General features: G+C 38.4%; 5 protein-coding genes across 25 annotated transcripts; 3 read left to right on the forward strand and 2 right to left on the reverse strand.

The window, feature by feature from the left end:
* Positions 1-864: 864 nt before the first annotated feature.
* Positions 865-2774, reverse strand: LOC103340701 (Ribosomal protein S16 family protein). The gene is made up of 4 exons (XM_008244147.3): positions 2568-2774; positions 2233-2278; positions 1155-1366; positions 865-1064 (listed from the first exon to the last, which is right to left on the reverse strand). Exons 1-4 carry the CDS (start codon positions 2698-2700, stop codon positions 991-993), a joined length of 465 nt encoding a protein of 154 aa, XP_008242369.2. The 5' UTR covers positions 2701-2774; the 3' UTR covers positions 865-990.
* Positions 2775-2937: 163 nt separating this feature from the next.
* EMB1789 (CCCH-type zinc finger family protein) lies at positions 2938-8672 on the forward strand. Of its 21 annotated transcripts, XR_016122548.1 has the most exons (11): positions 2938-3244; positions 3569-4881; positions 5258-5326; positions 5567-5695; positions 5982-6032; positions 6233-6373; positions 6558-7474; positions 7568-7714; positions 7961-8016; positions 8109-8190; positions 8255-8672. XR_016122548.1 is itself a non-coding variant. In XM_089042327.1 (9 exons), exons 1-9 carry the CDS (start codon positions 3064-3066, stop codon positions 7590-7592), a joined length of 2712 nt encoding a protein of 903 aa, XP_088898453.1. In that variant the 5' UTR covers positions 2953-3063; the 3' UTR covers positions 7593-8672. The 21 variants fall into 21 exon arrangements, 4 of the variants coding, with proteins under 4 accessions (XP_088898451.1, XP_088898452.1, XP_088898453.1 ...); XR_016122541.1 differs by having other exon boundaries at positions 7568-8016; XR_016122544.1 differs by having other exon boundaries at positions 7568-8016; positions 8262-8672.
* Positions 8673-9075: 403 nt separating this feature from the next.
* LOC103340703 (uncharacterized) lies at positions 9076-12167 on the forward strand. The gene is made up of 10 exons (XM_008244149.3): positions 9076-9646; positions 9756-9850; positions 9938-10005; positions 10084-10127; positions 10586-10663; positions 10782-10935; positions 11066-11218; positions 11371-11478; positions 11586-11651; positions 11742-12167. Exons 1-10 carry the CDS (start codon positions 9348-9350, stop codon positions 11853-11855), a joined length of 1179 nt encoding a protein of 392 aa, XP_008242371.2. The 5' UTR covers positions 9076-9347; the 3' UTR covers positions 11856-12167.
* A 2239-nt stretch (positions 12168-14406) lies between these two features.
* On the forward strand, positions 14407-16826 carry LOC103340704 (heat stress transcription factor A-2-like). Its single transcript, XM_008244150.2, has 3 exons — positions 14407-15166; positions 15365-16218; positions 16311-16826. The coding sequence occupies exons 1-2, from the start codon at positions 14555-14557 to the stop codon at positions 16208-16210; spliced, it is 1458 nt and encodes a 485-aa protein (XP_008242372.2). The 5' UTR covers positions 14407-14554; the 3' UTR covers positions 16211-16218; positions 16311-16826.
* Positions 16827-18230: 1404 nt separating this feature from the next.
* Positions 18231-19958, reverse strand: LOC103328057 (uncharacterized). The gene is made up of 5 exons (XM_089042678.1): positions 19771-19958; positions 19458-19644; positions 19051-19211; positions 18719-18947; positions 18231-18389 (listed from the first exon to the last, which is right to left on the reverse strand). Exons 1-5 carry the CDS (start codon positions 19956-19958, stop codon positions 18231-18233), a joined length of 924 nt encoding a protein of 307 aa, XP_088898804.1.
* Positions 19959-22665: the final 2707 nt, after the last annotated feature.

A 22665-nucleotide genomic window follows, 5' to 3' on the forward strand; every position in this document is an offset into this window, starting at 1 on the left:
GAAAACAATAATTATTTTTTTATAACTTAACGGTATAATTGAAAAACTAAACCAATTTTATTTCCAATTCATAACCAACATAATAACATAATATAGGTAAGGAAATAAAAAGATATTTTTCAATTACTCTCTTTACTTTCCAAGTATTACCAAACATGGAAAATGAATCTCCATTTCTTAGAGCATCCATAGATGGGGGGTGTATATGAGGGTGTATGTTAAATATACACTCCGAGTAATCGGAATCGTCTCTAATGAAGAGATGTAAATGGATGTAAATATACATCACCACCATGGGGATGTAAAATAAAATATATATTTACATATATTTTTACATCCCTTGCGAGAAAATATAAGAAAAATAAAGAAAATTCAGCATAAAAGGGTGGGACCCACGACTACACCCCCAAATTTATAACCCCACTGGAGTAAAAACATATTTATACCATCCGAGGTGTAAAGGAGATGTAAAATGACTTTACACCCCCGAATTTACACCCCCACTGTGAATGCTCTTCTCCTTACAAAAAGACATAAAAACTTATTTTCATAAATTTATTTCCATGAACCGAACACAACTTGTGTGTGCACGTGTTTGAAACGTTATGAGTATTGGTTTACCATAGATTTCCACAATAATTTGTTTTGTAACGGGAGGAAAAATTGATCACCCCATGCAATTTCGTCGGCAAAAATGAACGTTAAAAATGTTGACAATAGAGACCATTCAATTTCGAAATAGGGTGAGATATTTGGCTAGAAACCAGGCTGCACAATCTGCTCCACATAACTAAAACGAACACTACATACATATAATATAAAAAATGAAAAACTGAAAATGACAACGATGATGATGATATGAGGTATCAGAACAAGCTGAAATTCATTCCATAAACAAAATAAAATCAGACATTCAATACAGTAGCTAGTAAATAGCACTTTCTTATGGCTACATGTGAGTTGAGTACTTGTTATCTCTTCACAAGCTGTTCAGAATTGACCGACACCAAGCTGCTTATCCTGCAATCCGATATGTAAGATTGTTTCTTGCAAACCCCGTTGCCCTAAAACAGATACAAAAGATATTTAATTAAAAATGATCTTATAAATTTTGGATGAAGAGTTTCATGGAGTTCTTGCACTGTCTTAACCACCATTTTCAGTGCTTTCAGCATCTTTCACTTGATCACCATTAGCTGGCTTCTCAGGACTCAAAATTCTTCCACTCAAAGGATCTACAGGCCGTGTGTCACGTGGCCCACCCTTACGTCCCATTGCCACCATTGGCGGTGGAGGTAACAACCCTGCTCTGAAAAGAATGCGCTGCACAGGATCTGAGGGCTGAGCTCCGACAGATAGCCAATACCTGCAGAAAGCAGGAACAAAATTTGTGTGACACAATTGTTACACTTATTTGAAGACACAAGAAACTTTAGCGACTATTTATTACTCTAGCAAAATAAAACCAATAAAAATCTGCTATATCAATTGTTGTCCGGAGATTATGAAGTCATGCGCATCCTGTTAGAAACTCCGAGGTACAACAGAAGGCATTAATTGTCTCAATAAGCACACAGAATAGAATAAAAATCTTCTGGGATAGTTGTTTCAGCTTCCTCAAAATCTTAAAAGAAGTTCCATTAACTAATTTCACCTTAAAGCATCCACATAATTAGAACAAGCAGAGAATCAAGTAAATCCATGATTGAAATTTATATTCCAGAAAACATGCAGTAATTTCCAAGAACAAAGTCACTTGATCAAAATATAATATAATTTTCCGTGAGAACACAGTATCCTTCTCTTACCTAACATCAGGAGAACTTTTTTTTTTTTTTTGGATGTAATCTTGGATTTTCATTCAAAAGGGTACAAAGACACCTACAGCAATTAGAAGAAACATAACTAAAACCAACAAGAGGAAAATACACTACAGCCAATTACAAAGCCTAGTACAGTATTTTCCTCCCATAGACAGACTAATTAAGGTGGACTGGGCAGTCCATCCGAAACCAAAACACGAACAAGGGACACAGACTAATTAACATCTGGAGATCAAGGTCACATTTACGCACAGCCACCTTCCAGTTCTAGCATGAACATGAGATATTATACCATTAATAACCCTAACACTGAAAGATACAAAATCTAAACTTAACCGACAAATTAGTACATCTAAAGGCAATTCACCAACAATGAAACATGCAAAATGAAGCATTGAAAGTCACTTACTTCACTCTTTCAAAGTTTAGACCCATTCGTTTGCCACCATCTTGGCCTGTACAAAATCATACACATTGAAGACAATTTGCTTAGATATCAACTATTCTTGTTACCCAAATGAAAAAGAAAAAGAAAACTAATCCTTTTCTTTGGATATTCAGACTCAAAACGCGTTATCCTTCTGAATTTTTACCCAGCTTCACAGAAATTGCAATTTTGTTCAAAATTCATCAATTCAGCTCTACCGATATGAAATGCTACATTTCTTTAGCTATCATTAACAAAACCCTAAGAAACCAAAAAAAAATTCTAACCCATACACAGAGAGAGAAGCGAGAGAAGACCTGGCAAGGGATTGTAGTAACCCAAGACTTCGAGGTGCTTGCCGTCTCTAGGAGATCGGCTATCGGCCGCCATGACCCGATAGAACGGCCTGTTTTTGCATCCAAACCTTGCCAATCGGATCCTCACCACCATTTTCTTAGCTTCACCAAAATGATCGCTCGGTCGGGAAAAACCAGTAACCTGAAACCAGTAACTCACTACACTATCTGCTTTCTAGGGTTTAAGGAACTGATCTGAATGTTATTTCGGGTCAAATTTAAAAACCTGTGCGGCCCAATATTACTAATAAACAGGTTTAGCCCAAGTTTTAGCCCGGCCCAGCCCGGCCCACCAAGTGCATGTTGAAGGCGGTTAGCTCCTACACGGGGGAAATCCTGAAAGTTTTTTCAACAGAAAAATAAAATAAAATCTGAAAGTTTCAGACTTTCAAAATCCCTTTATAGGGTTTCTGATTGGAAGAGAAGGAATTTGAATTTCTTGATATTTCTGGCAACAATGGAGGAAGCAAATATTGAAACCGGAAAACCCTCGCAAACTCTAATCGCTTTCCCTCCTCACTGTCGAAGACACCTCAAGAGCGGAACGTACCGTACCTTGGTTCGAATACTATCTCACTGCTACGACGAGTCGCAGCATTCAGCTGCCGATCAAAATGTACCTCAAGAGCTTAATCAAGGTAGATTAAATTTCCACAACTCAGTTTTTAGTTTTGTTTGGTTACTGAGAAACTCATTTTTCTTGTCATTAGGGTTGTTCAGTTGGCGATGGAAGTGAATTAGTAGCTTTCGAAAGTAAAAGTTTGATTTTTTTTTTTGTTTACTAAGATTATTTTGCTTCCAAATTTTAAAGCACGCAGTAGCTAGCCACTTGCACTTGGAAGAGGTGCTATTGGAATGTTTAGTTTTAGTTTTAAAGTTTTGGTTTTTCTTTTTAAGTTGACAAATTTTAGTTATAATTGTGTTGTTTTTCCTAATTTTGATCTTCTTTATCCTGTATTAAGATAATGGCAGCATCGAACCAGTGCAAGCAACTGAAAAAGAAGAGCTGGAGAATGTTGAATTGGTTGGTCCTGGCAGTATGGAGCCTAAGAATTCGGCAGCTGAAGAAGTCGGAGTGGCTGATGAGAGTTGTAATCCTAATGATTTTCAGGAACAATTAGAGCAGATAAAGAGTATACTGAACGTGGAAGAAAATGAGGATTTTTCCAAACTGAACGAAGTGATGGACATCGAAAATAGCCTTGCAATTGATTTTCAAGATTTGGATTTTGATCCTGAGCAGATTCTGATGGATGAGCCAGAGCGGATGGAGAAAGGAAATGAAGACGACACTCATAGACCCTCAGCCACATCATTGGACCAGAACCAGAGTGGCAGTGGTAAGGTTGCATTGTTGACTAACCAAGAAGAACATGATGCAACAGTGATATCTGAAAGGTCGGTTCAAATGGTTTCTGGAACACTTGATTCATCTTTACATACTGTTGCGATGGGTGAAAGTTCAAATCAAAGAGAATCTAATGAACAAAATTCCTTGTTGATGATTAACAGATTGGATGTAGAGCCTATAATGCAACAGAATGCAATGGAACTGGAGACTTATGTATCTTCCGAAGGTGCAAAGGAATCTTTTATTCCCATTACTGAAGTTGGAGCGATTAAGGAGCCAGAAAACTTTAGTCAAAAGGTCCCTGACTCCTTTGATTTCTCTTTAAATAAGGATATGGTTGCTGAAGCTTCAAAGCCTGCTGAGTATAGCAAAGACAAAAGTTCTTCACGGGAAAATAATGATTTAGAAGTAGAACATGAAATGCAGCAAAAGGATAAGGAACTGGAGGAAATAGTTTGCACCAGAACGGCAATAAATTCTCCCAGCCATATGAGTGAAGATATTGAAGAGGGAGAAATTTCTAGTGACGATGGGATGGATGACAGATCGAATGATGTGCTTTTGCATGATACAGTAGTGTTGGAGGAAAAGAAAGTTCCGGAGTTGCAGATATTTAAAGATGTACTTGATAGAAAAGAGCACTCTTGTAAGGTAGCAAATGACAAAGATTTTGGCTCCAATTCCTTTCTGGTGGACATGGTTGACGAAGGCAAAATTGATAGAGGGGCGGAACTCAGAGAAAGTAGTAGAACTGAGATGATTTGTAGACCGGGGGTTGTTGAGGGTAAAAATGTGAAAGCCTTAAAGGTAGATGACGCTAATCCTTTGCTAGAGGGTGGAAGAATTGAAATGCAAGATAATGGAGTGAGGATGGGTATTGGATGTCCAGCAGCCGGAAACCATGGAATCACATCTGAAGAAAAGGTATTGTTTTCACTTGCATACTCCTTTTTTTTTTCTTTTCTTTTTTTCTCTTGAAGTGCATGCAAGTTGGTATTTATTTTTTTATTGTTGTAAACTCATACCATTATAGCTGTTTGAATCGTCCATTCTGTGATTTATCAATATACCACCATTCTCTAGAGTTTGTCCTCAATCCATTGAGTATATTTTTTTTTTTTGGGGTAAACTGGAGGGGATAAACCCCGAAACCAACAGAAACTAAACAGAAGCAGGATAAACCAATCTAGCTTTCGAAAAGGGGATATCATCCAGAAGAAGATTCGTGATATTTTAATTATTTATTTGATCATCATGAAATTTTGATCATATGTTATGGTCTATTATTTATCATGTGCAGTGGGATGATGGTACCTGTAATAAAAGAAAGCGTGGTCCTCCAACAAAGGAAAAGAAAGAAAAGAAAAAGGTATTAGTTTTTCCTAAAATTGCATTTCACTCCTACATTGTTCAGTTGGGTTTGTTGATGTTACTATCTCATTGTAAATTGTTTCGAAAAGTATATTATTGTGATATTCTTTGGAATTCATCCTGACATATCTAAAAAGTAATTGAGAATTTTTTCATTGTCAAAGTGTTCAGTTCATAAAGGCAACATTTTCTGTCTGCTTATAGAAATATCTCCTTTTGTGAACAATGCATTGTGCAGGCTAAAGAACGAAAGAAACGAGCGGAAAAGAACAGGGAACTTGGTGTTAAAAGGCTGAAACTGCATCCAATACAGAAAGCAAAAACTGTAGCATATTGCCGCCATTTTGTGAGGGGAAGATGCCATGAGGTTTGTATTGTGTTCTCAATTCTATTATTCTTGTTTCATCTCTATTGAATGTGTAACTTACCTAAATTTTCACTTTAGAAATCTCCTTGGACAGGGTGCATTGATATTGCTTATTGCAAAGTTAATACTCTGAAGTTTTTTTCCTCAAAACTATCTCTGTAGGGTTGCCAAAGCAATCCTTGCTTTTATTTTCTAAATAATTTTGGGGTGCCAATCATCTGGCATCTTTTGATTTCCTTCCCATATCCATCTCCTTATTGTTATACACTTTATCTTTGTTTCACAGGGTGACAAGTGCAAATTTTCACATGATACGGTGCCTTTAACAAAATCCAAGGTATGCTCACTGGACTGTGTTCGTAATACTTTCTCGTGACGCTAGTTGCTTCCTATTAATCGAAGGATATATTTAAGAGTGCTTTTTTACTGCTGCATTTGCTCGCCCAACCCCTTTTAATAAGATTTAAATTATAAATGCTATATAAGCTTTGTGATTGGTTTAATGCATTTTCGTTATTTTCTATTCTGGTGTTGCAGCCCTGCGTCCATTTTGCTCGTCAGTCATGCATGAAGGGTGATGACTGCCAATATGATCATGAGCTCTCCAAGTATCCCTGTAACAATTTTAAAGAAAATGGTTTCTGCAGCAGAGGTGATCGTTGTATGTTTTCACACAAGGTAAATTCTTGTCTGTATAAGATGCTAATTAGAGCCAGTTATAATGTAAAGCCTGCTTGGCAAGGTCTATCATTACGTTACATATGTTTAACTATCTGTCCTGAGTAGTTATCATTAGAGCTTACCTTGTTGATTTGCTATTAAAATAAGTTAAATCACTAATCAAGTTTACAATTTTCCTCAGATGCCATCCAATGAAGATAGTGCAACTGCTGCATGTAAACCTGAATTGAAGCCTCCTATGGTGCTGAATAATTCCAGATCTCAACAAGTAAACACTGGTGGTGCCTCCCAGCAGAATGTCCATGCTTTGGCCTACTCAACGGGGATCCATTCTCGCAATAATACTAAACAGAATGTGACACAGACTGTTTTAAAACAACCTGAACCAGCTAACAAAGGGATTAGCTTCCCCCCTATTCCGAAATCATCGTTGGTTCATTTCAGTATGTCTAAACAAGAAGGCTTAGCCCCAGATAGGAATAATGGTGCCAAAGCTGGGAACCAGATAGATCAAAGTCCATTAAGTTCTGTTCAAACTTCCACTGAGATTGTAAAGAGAATTCCACCAGTAACCACTCCTAAAGGAATAAATTTTTTATCATTTGGCAAGGCTTCACCAGATGATGCAAGGGGTAAAAACCAAGTCAGCCGTCAGACAAGCCCAAGTTTGTCAGAGACTGTCAAAAACTTGAATGGAATGCTAAAGGCTAATCAATCGGCTGCACCACAGGGAACACACTTTAATCCTTTCGGGAAATCTTTGGTAGCTAGTTCTAGTAGTGAGAAACCAGTTAGCTTGCCTTCATTTTGGAATAATGGTAGCAATATTGATTCCTGTGAGAGTCAAACTACAGCTGATAAACCTCAAAATTCAAGCGGAATCTCGTTGAGGCTGCCACCTTCTCCACTTACTTCAGGTCAATCTTCAGATCTCATAGCATCCAGGTTTTGTAAAGATACAGCAAATTCATTCCAGAGGGGACTCTTTTCTACCCTAGCATTTGCAGCAAAGTATAAAACCCAAAACATGAACCAGTCAATTGGCTCTACTGGTGCTCAAGTTGATAAGGAAACTAGGAATAGCAGTATCAGTGACAGGTTTGCAGAATGATTCAGCAAAAGCTTTTAGAATTTTAGATTTCTCGCCCCTTATTGGTAGAAACATCAAGCAGTTTGCATGGTGTTAAACAGTGAATTGTGCCTTGGGCAGAATTGAGTGACAAGAAGGGTCCCCTTGCAACCAGAATCAAGATTGTTATTTGTTCAGTTTGGTCAAATACACCAGAAAAGGTACAAAGCTATAGGTGGCATCTCGCGTGCCCTTTGCCTGCACATGTAGTAAGTCCCTCACTCGTATAATTTCAGCAGCTGTCAGCAAAGTACAGTTTGCAGTTTTCTTGTTTACACTATTGTAAGTAATATTTCCTTATATTTCTTTAAGAGGCAGTTGTGAGTCTAACAGGTAAAGGCTAACTTTAATTCTTTTGTTTTATTTTATTTTTCAAAAGGAATTTATAGGAGTTTGATGGCTTCAATATAATGGATTTTGGTGACTGAGGATCTTCTTCATTGAATGAATTTCAGGCTGGCTAAACTTTTGTAACTGTAAATCAATTATACTCGATGGATACCAATCTCATGTGACTGCCATCTTAACCTTGTTCTTGTTGCTTTCATGCTCCCGTTTAGGAAAAAACCTAACTTTTTTACTGCCTTGTTATATGGAGGACAGATGTACTTGAATGCAACATTTGCATCCTTGTGTTCAGTGTGGAAATCCATCCACCTTCGTCGGCTGCCGGAATCGATCTTAGGTATTGGCTTTACTTACCAACTTGCAATGGATTACTTTAGGGCTACTCTGAACATGGTTAGCAGATTGCAGGTTACTTGTAATAGCAAGCTTGTTGAGTCATATGCCCATTTGTATCCTTTCTTGCTTCCTATTGAGAAGTTTGACAATTAGATTGAAAGCCAAAGATGTCACTACAACAAAAGCTGGGCTGTGATGCATTTCCATGTGCCAGAGAAAGCATTGGAATATTGTTGAAAAGCTTCAGACAATTACGGTATCAATGCACTAACTTATTATCTGCTCTCTGCTAATAATCCAAACTAGTCTTGGATCTGATGAAGGCTAGAAAGGATCTACATGTTGATGTTGTCTCCAATCCAGGAGTCAAATTTACATTATTTGTATTGTACCACACAATGAAATTACATCTCATATCGTACGGGCATTTCTGCAGTCCATGTGAATGAAATGAGTCGTGGACAAGTGGAGCCATTTTTGCCATCACGTTCGGTTAAAAACATTAAAGTTCAAGTGAAATGTCTTTAAATTTGTTGTTCCTGGTGAAATCTAATGATGTTAAGGCATCTAATAACATCTTTTGTTACTCCATCCATACCCCATGGGTACTATTTCACTATAATGCCAATAAATCAGCTGGCCGCACTTTTTACCTCTGTGGGTTCAAATCGGTGCCCCTTTTTAACTGGGGCCTAGAGGAGCTCGAGGACTCATGTGAGTGGGCCTCTTAACGTAATGAGCAAGAGAACGAACTTACTACGAACTTACTGTCCTAATTAAGTGGCATAATTAATGTCTCCAATTACCATTAACTTTTAATCGAAAAACTCTCACAACCTATTGTTTAATCTACGAGATAATAATTGAAATTCGTACCTACGTGAAGTTCAATTAGATCACCCATCCTCTACAAACAGAAACAAATTAGATCATCCACATGCAGAGTTTCGGTGCAAATAATTTAAGCCCAAAAAAACCAAAATAAATAAATAAACAACGAAAAGAAATAACCACTAATAAAAAGCAGGTATAGAAATACATTTCGCTCCAAAATTATTTAAACCAACTTCAAAACCGATCGTCTACCTCATACTCTCCATACATTCAACACCCCATTAATCTTTTCTCTGTTTTTTCTCTTTCTTCCACTTTCCGACGATGACGACCTCTGCGAAAAGCAACTTCATGCCTGCGAGCTTGGTCTCCAATCTTCAACAAGTACTCGCCCTCAAAAACGACGGCGTCCAGCAGCAACGGTCCTCCAACGCCTCTGAACTAAACAAAGTGTCTTCATCATGCTGCTCGAACAGCGAGGACGCCATTCAAGGCAAGGAGTGCGTAAAGCCGGTGGTTTTGGTCACAAATGGGGAGGGAATCGAGTCTCCTGGTCTCACATTTCTCGTCCAAGCTCTCGCTCTCGATGATCGCCTTGACGTCTACGTCTGCGCTCCTCAATTGTTAGTTTCTCTCTCTAGGAACACACCTTCTCATGTTTTTTCCTCCACTTTCTCACCAATCAAACAGACGGAGATCATTATAAAAAGCTTAATTTTTTGGGTGCTGCAGAGATAGATCAGTCGCCGGTCACTCTGTAACTGTTCGTGAGACAATTTCTGTGTCTTCTTCTCAAATCAACGGCGCCACCGCTTTTGAAGTCTCCGGTAATCTCTCTCTCTTTCACTGTACATATATGTATATAATCCGGAATTATATATTAATTATGTGATTATGGGCATAATCAATATCAGGAACGCCAGCAGATTGTGTGTCTTTAGCATTATCAGGGGCATTGTTCGCGTGGTCAAAGCCTGCTTTGGTATTATTGATCTCTAACTGTTTGATTTGAGGTTTGTTCAGATTGCTCCATCAATCAATGATCTTTCTTGATTTTCAGGTCGTCAGTGGAATAAACAGAGGATCAAGCTCTGGAAATAACACGTCAGTACTTCTTTCTTGCATTTCAGATTCAGATCTTTACTGGCGAAACGTGATTCTTCTCTGTAAAATTGGCAGCTTCTGATAGCTTTTTCAGTGACAGCTTTTTCATTGTCGTTCTAATAAAACGACAAACTTTTGCTCTACTTCAGTCAGTATACTGTAGTCCAGTACTTCTCCGGCACAACCGTGGAAACTTCTCTACTGCTGGTTTCTTTTGTAAACGACAGAGTTTTTGCTGTGGACCTGTGGTCCTCTCATTAGTGTAGTTTTCGTTTCTGAAAGCTGTCTTTTACTGTTGTTTGTTGGCTTGGCACAAGCGTCAGACTTGTTGTTTTCTGAACTGATAGATCATAGTCCTATAGATTCTATACCAAAATAAGGACACTTTTCGGTTTAATCAGTAACAACTTCTTTTTCGTGTCATTTTAACTAATGGATTTGTGACTTGATGATAACAGGTTCTACTCCGGTGCAGTGGCTGGAGCTAGAGAGGCATTAATATGTGGTGTATCATCTCTGTGCATATCACTGAATTGGTGATCACTACATTTTCTATCTCTAATAATCATAATATGTAATGGTTTTGTCTCTTCTTTATACATTGGCATTGCAATAGGTTTAACTTTTTTTTTCTCTTGTCTTTGATTTGTTTAGGAAGAAGGATGTAAGCTGTGAAAGTGATATGAAGGATGCAGTTGGTGTGTCCTTGTCATTAATATATGCAGCTGTAAAAAGCATCCAGGAGGGAGTTTTCCCCAAAAGTTGCTTACTGAACATTGAGATTCCTAGTTCTCCTTTGACAAATAAGGTTTGCTGTTTACAACTAGTTTAATTTCTAAATGAAGTGAAGGCATTATAAAATTCTGTTATGAAAAGTCGAACATAGTTTTAGACTTGATGATTAAAAGTCAAAATTTGAATATTGTGCTTTTCATCAGGGCTTCAAAGTGACCAGGCAGAGCCTGTGGCGATCCTCCTTGAGCTGGAAAGCTGTGTCCACCAATAAACGCCCTTCTGCTCCCCATTTCATGTCCAATCAACAAAGCCTTGGCATTCAGCTAGCACAGCTCAGCCGAGATGCTTCTGCAGCTGTAAGTAGCACCCTTTTCTGTTTTGGGGCTAAGAATTAAATAACACTTATTTAGTAACAGAAATGCTATAGTTTCTTCTATAACCAAAAAGTTGTAGGCAATGCTCTAGTGTTCATTCTTGAATGGCCTACCCCCTCCTTGGATTTTGTCAGGGCGCAGCACGCCGCTTGAACTCTCAGAAGCAGAATGTGGAGATTGAATCTGTTGGAGCTGCCAGAAAAAGCAACTCGGAAAAAACAGTAAAATGCTTTCGTTTAGAGGTATGAACAAGTGACATAAATGACTCTAAACTGCATGACAAAAACCATGTTAGAAAACAGAAATCCAGGATCTCAAGTTGAGCTATCCATTGCTTTCTTTTATGCAGTTCTTAGAGGAGGAGCAGGAAAATGTAGATGAAGATCTGGACATCAGAGCACTTGAAGATGGATTTGTGAGTTGGAAATTTTATTCCTTTAACATCACTTGATCAACTTCATTGCCCCAAATTGCTGATTTGGTGTTGCCTTTTGGCATATGGTAGGTTGCAATTACTCCTATTTCGATATCTCCTCCAACCATTGGATCAGAAATTCAAGCCTCAGTGTCGAATTGGATTGCCGGTGCACTGGCCAAGAATCCCTTGGCATTTCATTGATAATCTTTGAGCATTAGTGGATTACCTTAAAATTTTAGTGCACTAATTCAAATATTTAATTTCATCTCTTGGCTGGATATTATTTAGTATAAAGAGGAGTCTATGGCGAGCAAACTGTTGTGGCAAAATGGCCTGGCAAGGCAAAGGCAAGCCTCAGTTTCCTGTTATTAAAGGTGGAAAATATTATGGTGCAACTTGGAATGAATTGGGTTTTCTGAGCAAACCTAACTTGTAAATCTGAATTATTACACTTGGCATTCTGTGATTGGATCTGGATAAGCAACACTTTAGAACGTCAAAAAGTCATTTTTGATTCTTGTGGTTTGCCACTTTTACCACTTTAGTCCATATAGTTTCAATTTGATCAACTCTGTCCATGTAGTTTCTAATTTCAAACAATCAAGAACACTCGTTAGTTTCTATCAAATCTCTAACTAGTAACTTCCGTTACTTTTGAACATGTGCCTCTCACATGGAGGGGCAATTCGGTCCAATTATGCCATATAAGAGAATAACCAACAATCAAAAGATTTGGGGACTGGTTCTTCTCCTAGACATGTAATAAAAAAACCCAAATTTAGGCTTGATTTTGGGGATTATTTTGGGGTTTTTCTTAAATTTTTTTTACTCCTGAGTCTGAATTTGATTCAATTGATAATCCTACTGAACTTATAAGCCTTAATTTGTTGTTGTAAAACTCATCAATCAATCCACATTCTATGTTTCGGTGTTGGTTTTGGTGGGAGAGACAAGAGTAAATGTATACCCCACCAAGGTGTCAAGAAATGTCAGTGTGTTGATCATGTTAGAAGGGGCCATGAGGAAGGCTGCCTGCCTCTATGCTTGGTTAGTATGAAATCAATCACCCTTTTACTAATATTTATGTACTCTTTCTTTTTCAACTGAATTTACTATCCATAAATATAATTATAGGCAATATATATTATTGTTTTCATATTTTCAATTAAACAAAATTCAAACCTATGAGTCAAAACTTTTAAGAACCCTAAGCCTCAAAATCAAGCCTAAATTGAAATGGAAGGAGAACCAACTTGGTTGTTCTCTTAAATTGCACTGCTCGAAATTAGAAACTAAATTGATCAAATTGAAACAACATTGACCAAAATAATAATAGCGGCAAACTATAAGAACCAAAAGTGACTTTTCGTCCTTTAGAATTTCTTCAGAAAGGGGCATTGGAAAAAAAGAAAAAAAAATCAATGGACCAACTTGATAAGTCTCCGATTCTTTAAGCTTAGCTCAACCTAAACCTTGGTTTATGGTTGGGCTTCGACCTGGTTATACTTCAAATGAGCTGAATTACTCGACACATGTGTTTTTTCCTCTTCAGTTTATATTCTCAAACTGGGAACATGCACACACAATCAACTAACAATCAATTTGATCAACTATCATGTTTACAAAACTGCGAGAAGATATGTCGATGAAGCATTTCCAAGACCAATACTATACTTGTTTAGAAATAGTACTCAAGCACTTATCCGTATAACGGTATAAGCATGCTATGTTGCTAGTATGTGTATAATCATCCTATGTTGCCAGTATGTTTGGGAAAGGAACGTATGTGCTACTTTACAATACCCTAAAGTCTCTACTCTCTTTAACCGTTAGGGTTTTCATTTGATGATTTAGAACACGATAAATATTTCTTAAAAATTTACTAAACTTGCGATACTAGTATTTATATGACAAATAGAGTAGTAATAAACATCAAATCGTAAAAATTAAATAGCTAAATTTGTCATTTTGAACAATCATGTAACACTTGTTAAACACATGTGATGTTTTCAGAATTCATTGTTGATTGTCCATTGAATGCGTATAAGTCACCAGACCATATGATGCGACTAGTTATAACATTTGGCTAGCATTCACATGAGAAACCAACAATTTGAACCGCATAATCATGACCGTTTAAACTACCAAGAAACAATCCGACTATCAAATAACTTGCCACACAACTCTAACTCGACCCAAAAAAAAAAAAGAAGAAGAATATTATTGTGTAGTTCGGAAGAGCTGGTGAAAACATATACCCTACTTAGTACCCATAATTCAACATCCTCGAAGGGTGTTTGAGCTCTAAGTTTTAACCTGTGTCTTAGATGCAGTGGGACTTGGATTGTGGGGTCCCCTCATAGACTCACACTTGGCACTTGGATTGCAGGGTTCCCTCATAGATTCACTCTAGAGCTGTGCAATACCAGACCAGATCAACCCTACAAAATTATTTTAAATAAAGAGTTGGGGTCATTTGGAAGTTTCTAGAAAGTAGAGGGACTTTGGTTGTTAGGTGTGGGGACAAAAGAAGAGGTGATCAATTTAGCAAACCCAAATGGAAAAAAGTCTCAGAAGTAGGCATACGCGTCAATGCTTCCACAGAAGTTGCAAACCCCAAATGGACACACACACACATACTGATGCAATCGTACTGTCCTTCTCACAAAACCAGGAGAGAGTGAAGAGGCAAATTAAATTAAAAAAACCCAAATAATAAAAGAAAAATTAAACAAAGGCATACACAATAACACTCTGCTCCTGCCTCTGCCCTTAGGTACATGATATATAAAGCTCTGCCATTTTCACTAACCCCATTATTATTATTATTTTTTTCTGCAGACTGTTAGGTTCACTCGGCAACTTGTAAAAACCTTTGCTTCGAATTCAAAAATAAAAAAATGGTGGTGCCTGAAGGTGGTGGTGGTTGTGGCGGTGGGGATGCTGCTGGTGGTGGTATGTCTCGTCTGCCACTGTCATCAGCAACCCAGTCGCCAAAACCCAGCAATGGTTTAGAAGAAGCAGAGAACGAGTTGAATAAAGCCACAGAAGAAGTGGCTCCGGCCAAGGAAGAGCAAAAGGCAGTGACTTTCAAAGGTGGTAATTGTGATCGGTCATCTTCTTCGTCTTCATCCCCTGCTTTGCCAAAACCAGCCAAGGAACTGTTCTGTATTAAAGAAGAAAACATAGATGTTGTAGTTGTGGATGATGATGTTGATGTTGATGGGGGAGATGATGGGAACTTTAATGGTGGTGATGGTGGTACATTTTCTTCATCTTCATCCATGGCGTTGCCTAAACCCATGGAGGGTTTGCACGAGGCAGGACCACCACCCTTCTTGAACAAGACTTTTCAAGCGGTGGATGACCCAGAAACCAATTCGGTTGTTTCATGGAGTGCATCTGGTCAGAGCTTCATTGTTTGGGACTCTTACGAGTTCTCCAGGACTCTCTTGCCCAAATACTTCAAGCACAACAATTTCTCAAGCTTCATCCGCCAACTCAACACTTATGTAAAAATTATATCTTTTCCTTGAAATCTTTCATCTCTCACATTTGATTTGTGTGTTGCATGTCCTTTTTTACTTCTTCTTTAATTTGTTTGAATGATTTATAGTTTTTTCTCATTTGAACATATGGTTTCTGCTTAGTTTGTTATGCATAAATCTTCCTGATCATTGAGTTCTTGATGGATCTTATTATGCATTCAGGGCTTCAAGAAGGTTGATCCGGACAGGTGGGAGTTTGCAAATGAAGGGTTTCAGGGAAGGAAGAAGCACTTGCTGAAGAACATCAAGAGAAGAATCAGATATAACAAGCAGCCAACTGTAGGCTGTGTTGATTCAACCAAAACTGGGTTAGAAGCCGAAATTGAAAGTCTAAAGAAAGACCAAGACTTTTTGAAATTGGAAATCATGAATCTCAGACAACAACAAAAGTACTCACAGCATCAACTGACTGCTATTGAACAACGAATTCGAAATTCAGAGTGTAAGAACCAAAGGATGCTCTTTTTCCTCACCAAAACAGCCACAAATTCCACCATTGTCCAGCAGCTAATGCAGAAGAGAGTGATAAAGAGAGAGCTGGATGGGAGTGATCTACGCAAGAGAAGGAGAATGCCTTCAGTCCAAGTCCTTGAAAGCTTGCGTGATGGGATTGATACCAGCCTCAGTGTGGATTGTGGAACCCAACTTGAGGAAGAACTGGTGCCTATGCAGTCTCTGCTTGCTGAACAAGTGGCAGAGGCAAAGGTTGCCAAACAAAATGAAGGCCCATTGCCAGCTCCCATGATTGATAAATCAGGCAATGCAGTTCAAGATCTTAAGCCCCATGTGATGGCCAGAACCGGCACGGAAGACATGCCCACTGCTTATCATGGCATGTCTGAGAATTTCCTGGAGGAAAATGTAGTCTTTGATGATGATGAATTTGAAGTCGGTTACTCTAATTTTTATCAAGAATTGGAGGATTTGATTGGCAAGCCACATGATTGGAGTGGTTATGTAAGTCACTGCCTGATGGAGCAAGCTGGGGTAATTGGGGCCATGCCTTGATTTCACAGGTATGTTTTATGTTCTCTTAAATATGAAGAATTGTGTTTGTGTTGTGAATATGGAGAAATATAATGTGTTCTTGGGGTTGTTGCTTCTACAGTTGCAGAGACCTGAGAATCAAGATGCAACATCAGATGAATGAAGAACTCCTTAGCCTATCTTGTGTAGTTGTCCATATAACTTTCTGTACTTTTCTTCCCTAAACCCTTGTCTTTTTATACCTAAATTGTAAATATCTCTCCCTCTCCGCTGCTGAACTGATACTGCACAGCTTGGTTTAGCAGATAAACTCTGTATAATATAGAGTGCATGTTAAAAATCCCATCTTTCAGTTTTGCTTCAATTCATGGTGTCTTCTGTTGGAGTTTGGCTACAACTCAGCTATGTTAAGAGTGTAGCAATCCTGTTCATTCAGCTCATGTGCCTCCCTGGTACCTGAAAAAGTGGGTGATCTATGGGCCCCACCCTATCCTAACCCTGAATTTTAAATTCTTAAAGAATAGATGCGTGTAGCTGAATGTAGATAGATCCTAACTAGAAAATTCGAACAAGCTCATTTGTGTTTTCAGTCTTCCCACGTGTTTGAATGACACATAATGCTGCTGTATTTTATTGTTGATATGCTTTTGGGGAAGCTTAAGACGTTGCCAAATTGGGTTTTGGATGCAATCTTTGTGGTCTGAAAAAGCAAATACAAAATCAATGTTTTTGGAATTAAGTTAAGTTGGGTTTTTATGGTAATCAAACATCTTGATTAAGCACCACTTGGTTTTTATGTTTTTTTTTAGGGAAAACTACAATAAACCCCAACCTATAGGGTCATCTACGAGTTTATACCTGATTTTGAGGGCATTTATGAGTACATACACAACGTCGCGAAAACTTACAGATTGCCCCCTCCGTTAGTGAATCCATAAGGAAATCCGTTATGTGCCTACGTGGCATCTAGCTGGACAATTTTTTAAGGGCATTTTTGACAGATCAGGTCCTTGGGTTTCGCGTCCAAAACAACACGTGGTTTAGTTTAATTCAAAAAGAAAAACAGAAAACTCTCAAATCGTGTTCCATATCTAAGCCCCCACTCACCTAGCCCCAAATCGATAGAAGTGGATGCCTGTGTTCCAATTCGAAGAAGACAAAGACGACGATGTCGCAAATCGAAGATGCGGGCCAACCCATTTGTCATCTGCGGCAATCAATGTTGTCTCGACATGACGTCATGGATCGACAACAACCCTAGAAAAAGATTTTGGGGTTGCGACGATTATGGGGTCAGAAGAGGTTGTGCATTCTTTGAATGGTATGATCCACAGGTATGCGAAAGGTCCAAGATTGTGATATCTAGACTATTGAAACGATTGCGTAAGGAAGAAAAGGAAAACCGAAAATTGAAAAAAGAGGTTGGAGCTGCTTTGAAAGCACAAAGATTTCTATGAGCAAGTGTTCTGGGTTCTTGGATTTTTTTGATTGTGTTGTTGAGAATGCTAGTACTGGAATGGAGAGACTCTGGATCTTCCAAGAATGTGAAATTAGCACTTATATTTTAGGGTCTATATCTTAGAAGAGTTGGGTGATGTATTTTGAGGCCATTTGTGGGACATTTTGGAAAATCAAAGTGTTTTGTGTATGAAAGGTCTGTTTCTTGTAATTTCCCATGTGAAGTTGTATGAAAGATGTTTATGTATGAACAATTGTGAGGCAAATTGGAAATGCAGACTGTTAATGTATGGACAATTGTTAAGGAATTTCCAATTGAACAATTGCTTGAAGGCAAATTCCATTATATTTTGAGTTCAAAACACATGCATACATTTCCAACATTTGCATCTCAATTTTACAAAGTGAACATGAGCACCTAATCTGGAATACAATAAAACAGCTACCAAAACCAGAAGTTGGTCTCCACTTGGAGTTCAAAATACCAGAAAGTAAACTTATCAGGCCACATCACAAAACCAGAAGTTGTACTAATTCAAAATAAAATGGAATTTGCATAAACTAAGAACTAAGAACTAAGAGCCTATGTTCTCTGTCTCTTGGATGCCTTCAATCCTATTCCAGCAGTTTCAGCTGCATTTGGCTGGGAAGCATTTAGTGCAGCCTTCTTTGCAGCAGCAGCAGCCTTTGCCCTTACATATGCATTCTTTCTCCTAACTCTTGCAGCTGCTTTTGCTTCATCCTACAGATAAAATACACTCTCAGCTTCAAACAATAAAACAATGAAATTGCTTTTCCATTTTAAGGAAGAAACAACATAACATTTCATCAACACAACCTAGCAATAAAAATAGGCACTCACAGCAGCAACTGCAGGGTCTTAGTTAGATATCTTTCTTGGTCTTCCTTTACCCCTTGAAAGGGGTTTTTCCTTTTGAGGTAGATTCCGATGGTTAGTGGTTTTGTTATGGCCAGTTGAGCCATAAATACTACACCTCATTTACATTCCTTGTCTTCCCAACAATTTTTCCCAGTCTTATCTATTCTCTCTTCAGCTCATTTTATCCTCACCTTTCTAGGTCTTCCAGGTTGTCTAGTGTAGGCTGGTGGTTTTATTGCTGTCTGGTTGGTCTTCTCCCATAGCTGTGATCCATTAATTGGCATAATGAGATTGTTATAAAGGGCCATGTAACTATCCTTTCTGTAGTATGAATTCACATAATCCTCCACAGCTTTACCGCCTTTGTAATGTATGACAGCAATTCCATGAGCACAAGGAATGCCTGACAAGTCCCACTTTCTGCAAGAACAAGTGTGATTATCCAAATCCACTACATATTGGTCACCTCTTCCTACATCCACTTGATATTTAGGACCACCAGACCACTGCACAGTACAATTACATGCTTCTAACTTTTTCTGTTGCACATGGTAAAAAATGTTCTTGCATATTTGATGAGGCCAACTGCTTATCTTGTCCCTCATCCACTGGATCATTCTCATCAACAAGCACCTGATCATCTCTAGCATTGTGATAATTAGCTTGTCCCTTGCTGTCTTGATACTATTGTTGAAGCTTTCACATAAGTTATTCTGCAGCATATCACACTTAATATGTGTTTTGAAATGAGACTTACTCCATTGTGTTGATGGCTCCTCAGCAAGCCACTCCCATGCATTGTTATCTAAGGTCTTCATTACTTCCATTTGATACTTAAAACAAGGCAACGTTTTGTTGAAGTTATCCTAAAGGTGTCTCACACATAATCTTGTCTCAGCATTAGGCACAATGTCTTCAAATGCACCAGACAGTCTTTTTTGCTTCAGATATAAATGCCCATCCATAGGAATTAACAATGTCCACATCCTTGGCCAACAGATCAATGAACAATGTCCATGACTCCCTTGTTTCCATCTCAACCACAGCATATGCTAGCACCCAAGTCTCGTTATTTGGATTGATCCTAACTGCTGTAAGCAACTGTCCACCATAAACCCTGTTTAGATGGCAGACATCTAACCTAATAAAAGGCCTACAGTTCATCTTAAACCCTCTCTTTAATGGTTCTAAACAAATGTATAAACACTTGAAAACAGCTTCACCATCAACAAACTCACACTACATCTTTGTTGTGGAGCCAGGGTTTTTGTCTTCCAGCTCATGGTAATAATCCCAGAGCATGACATATTGCTTAGCAATTGATCCTTCAATCATTCGAAATGCGTCTGCCTTTGCCCTGTAAGCTTTCATCCTAAATATACTTACTTTAAACTCAGAAGATGCTGCATTCACTATAGACTGTGGAGGCATTGTGGGATTTGATTGATCCTAGGCAGGAACTTCTCTGTCAACCATTTACTTGAGGCTTATGTGTTTTGAAATACTCTGACACAATTGTGATTGAGATTATAGTATTTCACCACCAAGCTTCGATCTGTAGGGTTTTTCCAAGCTACATAAATATGCCATGGACAACTCACTGCTTTATAAACTGCCTTCAGCTTATACTTTTCATTCCTTATGAAAGTGACCTCTTTCCCACTCAACAAGCAATATTCATGAACAGCTTCTCTGAAAACCTTGCAGTCATTGAATATCAGTCCAGTATCAAAAAAGGTTTTGCTTGTCTGTTTCATGGTTGTAGTGTTTGAATTTTTTCCCCCTTGCAACTGGTTCATCATCTTCATCTGAATGAACACTTCTTAAATCATCCTCCACTGCTTGATCCCCCTCTTCCAATCTGGTGTCTTCAAAATCTGTGTGGTGAAAATTCGTAATCCGAGAAGAATGCTCCCTATTTTGACCAGTCTGTGAAATTTGGTGTTCATTTTGACCAGTTTGTGAAGGGTGGTCCCCACTTGGGCCAGCTTGTGAAGGGTAGTCCCCACTTGGACCAGCATGTAAAGGTTGGTCCCCACTTGGACCTTCACCCTCATTAACAACACCACCTTCATTAACAGCACCACATTCACCCTCATTAACAACATCACCCTCATTTATCTTTTCATCTTCAAAAGGCTGAAAAGTATCTTCAACTGGGGAATAGTCTGCAATCCACTGTTGCAAAAATATGGTTTCCTCAGTTATCTCTTCAATGTTCCTCCCCATACTCACTGTCAACAAAAGTAGATGCATCATTATCTTCCCAATCTGTTGCACTTGTCATTGCCACACTTTTACCCTTTGAAGACCTTGTAGCCCTTGCCTTCTTTGGTGCCTCAGGTTCAGCCACTTCTTTACCCTTTGAAGACCTTGTAGCCCTTGCCCTCTTTGGTGCCTCAGGTTCAGCCACTTCTTTACCCACTTATTTACCCTTTGAAGACCTTGTAGCCCTTACACTCTTTGATGGCTCAGGTTCAGCCACTTCCTTATCCTTCGAAGACCTTGCAGCCTTTCACTTCTTTGATGCCTCATTCATTGTTTTACCCTTTGCATTCTTTGGTGCCTCAGGTTCTGAAAAATCCCCAACATCCTCCACTGGTTCTTGCTCCACTATCTTCAGTGTTTTACCCTTTGCATTCGTTGGCTGCTCAACATTGCTCTTTGTCTTATAAGGAACAAGAGGAATAGAATCAGCATATCTTATATCTTCAATCACGACTGACCTCTGTTTTTTGACCCCAGAACCTTCTACCCTTTGCAGCTCCATCTCTTTGTGTTTGTTTAAAAAGGTATAAAGGTCATTAGCCAACTGTGTCAAAAATATATCTATCTACCTTACTCCTGGCACACATTCACACATTTTCAGAACATCTTCATCAGACATAAGCTTCTCTACAGAAGCAGAGTTGGGAAGCTCATAGTGATATAACATTATACCATCATAGCCTAACTCCTTAACCATCAGACCAATTTCAAACATAGACATTTGGTCATTATCACAAAAATCAATGAAATCCAGAGTCCCATTTACATACAGGTTGTCACATAAAGAACCCTCATGGTTCATTTGAATGGTAAACTTATCATCTTCACCTACAATGCCACATAACAGTCAAACCTATCAATACACAATTGTTCAATATTTAACTGGTTACTAAATAAGGACATAAACAAATGCAGAAGTTTTGGACCACTAAGTACTGTCTCCAATCAAAAGCAGTTTGGTTTGAAAATAAAAAGTGCTTTTTATGTCTTTCCAACAACACAACTAAGTTTACTATCAACCATGGACCACAAATATCACTATCAAGCACACTTCAAAGCAACTGAAAGGTTCAGACAAAATCAAACCGCACGCATCTTAAACCTTTGCGAGGAAACCAAAAAGCAAGAAAATTTAAAAACTGGCTTCAACTTACAGTAACGAGGAGCACGACAACCACTAGGACGATTACCCCAGGGCATCTCGAATTACAGCAACCCAGCCTTCTTTGCGCTTTTGATCGATGCAAAATGGGGATTAGGTTTCAATTTGTGCAATCGGTTTCGAGTTGGGGGGGAAATCGATTTTCGGTGACGGGGGTTATGGACGATGAGCTTCTAGAACGATTCGGGGGTTTTTTCTTTTCTTTTTTTAATTACATAATGCCACGTGTTGTTTTGGGCTCGAAACCCAGGGACGTGAGATGCCGAAAATGCCCTTAACAAATTTCCTGAATTACAGAAGGCGGACGCCATGTAGGCACATAACAGATTTCTTGACGGATTCGCTAACGAAGGGGGCAATCTATAAGTTTTCGCGACGTTGTGTACGTACCCATAAATGTCCCCAAAATCGGGTATGAACTCGTAAATGACCCTATAAATTGAGAGGTTTACTGTAGTTTACCTTATATATATATATATATAAATCAATTATATATGGAAGGTCTTCTCTTACCAGCAAAGCAAAGGTGTGTTTGTTTACACATCGAAAATCTTTACTGAAAAAAAATCGTAACATACTCATTTTTTGTTTTTATTTTTTTGTTTCTTAAATTTACTTGGCCTGGACATGGCTAAACGCACAACCAGAGAATAAAACTTTTAACTTTTTAAAAAAACAAGAAATAAATAACCAGTGCAGAATTGACAA

Source organism: Prunus mume, linkage group LG8 (genome assembly GCF_029339155.1).
Source record: "Prunus mume cultivar Tortuosa linkage group LG8, ASM2933915v1, whole genome shotgun sequence".
Lineage (NCBI taxonomy): Eukaryota > Viridiplantae > Streptophyta > Magnoliopsida > Rosales > Rosaceae > Prunus > Prunus mume.

What these genes read in the sequence shown, in the direction of transcription:
- LOC103340701 (XM_008244147.3), bottom strand. Translation starts at nt 2,700, where the DNA reads ATGGTGGTGAGGATCCGATTGGCAAGGTTTGGATGCAAAAACAGGCCG. An exon ending in TTACTACAATCCCTTGCCAG is followed by an intron (nt 2,279 to 2,567) that starts GTCTTCTCTCGC and finishes GATTTTGTACAG; the next exon opens with GCCAAGATGGTGGCAAACGA. An exon ending in CTAAACTTTGAAAGAGTGAA is followed by an intron (nt 1,367 to 2,232) that starts GTAAGTGACTTT and finishes TGCTTTCTGCAG; the next exon opens with GTATTGGCTATCTGTCGGAG.
- EMB1789 (XM_089042325.1), top strand. Translation starts at nt 3,064, where the DNA reads ATGGAGGAAGCAAATATTGAAACCGGAAAACCCTCGCAAACTCTAATC. An exon ending in TGAGGGGAAGATGCCATGAG is followed by an intron (nt 5,696 to 5,981) that starts GTTTGTATTGTG and finishes TTTGTTTCACAG; the next exon opens with GGTGACAAGTGCAAATTTTC. An exon ending in AATAGCAGTATCAGTGACAG is followed by an intron (nt 7,475 to 7,567) that starts GTTTGCAGAATG and finishes GGTGTTAAACAG; the next exon opens with TGAATTGTGCCTTGGGCAGA.
- LOC103340703 (XM_008244149.3), top strand. Translation starts at nt 9,348, where the DNA reads ATGACGACCTCTGCGAAAAGCAACTTCATGCCTGCGAGCTTGGTCTCC. An exon ending in GCCGAGATGCTTCTGCAGCT is followed by an intron (nt 11,219 to 11,370) that starts GTAAGTAGCACC and finishes GGATTTTGTCAG; the next exon opens with GGCGCAGCACGCCGCTTGAA. An exon ending in TAAAATGCTTTCGTTTAGAG is followed by an intron (nt 11,479 to 11,585) that starts GTATGAACAAGT and finishes TCTTTTATGCAG; the next exon opens with TTCTTAGAGGAGGAGCAGGA.
- LOC103340704 (XM_008244150.2), top strand. Translation starts at nt 14,555, where the DNA reads ATGGTGGTGCCTGAAGGTGGTGGTGGTTGTGGCGGTGGGGATGCTGCT. An exon ending in TCCGCCAACTCAACACTTAT is followed by an intron (nt 15,167 to 15,364) that starts GTAAAAATTATA and finishes TTATGCATTCAG; the next exon opens with GGCTTCAAGAAGGTTGATCC.
- LOC103328057 (XM_089042678.1), bottom strand. Translation starts at nt 19,958, where the DNA reads ATGCCTCCACAGTCTATAGTGAATGCAGCATCTTCTGAGTTTAAAGTA. An exon ending in ACAGAAAAAGTTAGAAGCAT is followed by an intron (nt 18,948 to 19,050) that starts GTAATTGTACTG and finishes TTGTTCTTGCAG; the next exon opens with AAAGTGGGACTTGTCAGGCA. An exon ending in AACCTGGAAGACCTAGAAAG is followed by an intron (nt 18,390 to 18,718) that starts GTGAGGATAAAA and finishes TTTTATCTGTAG; the next exon opens with GATGAAGCAAAAGCAGCTGC.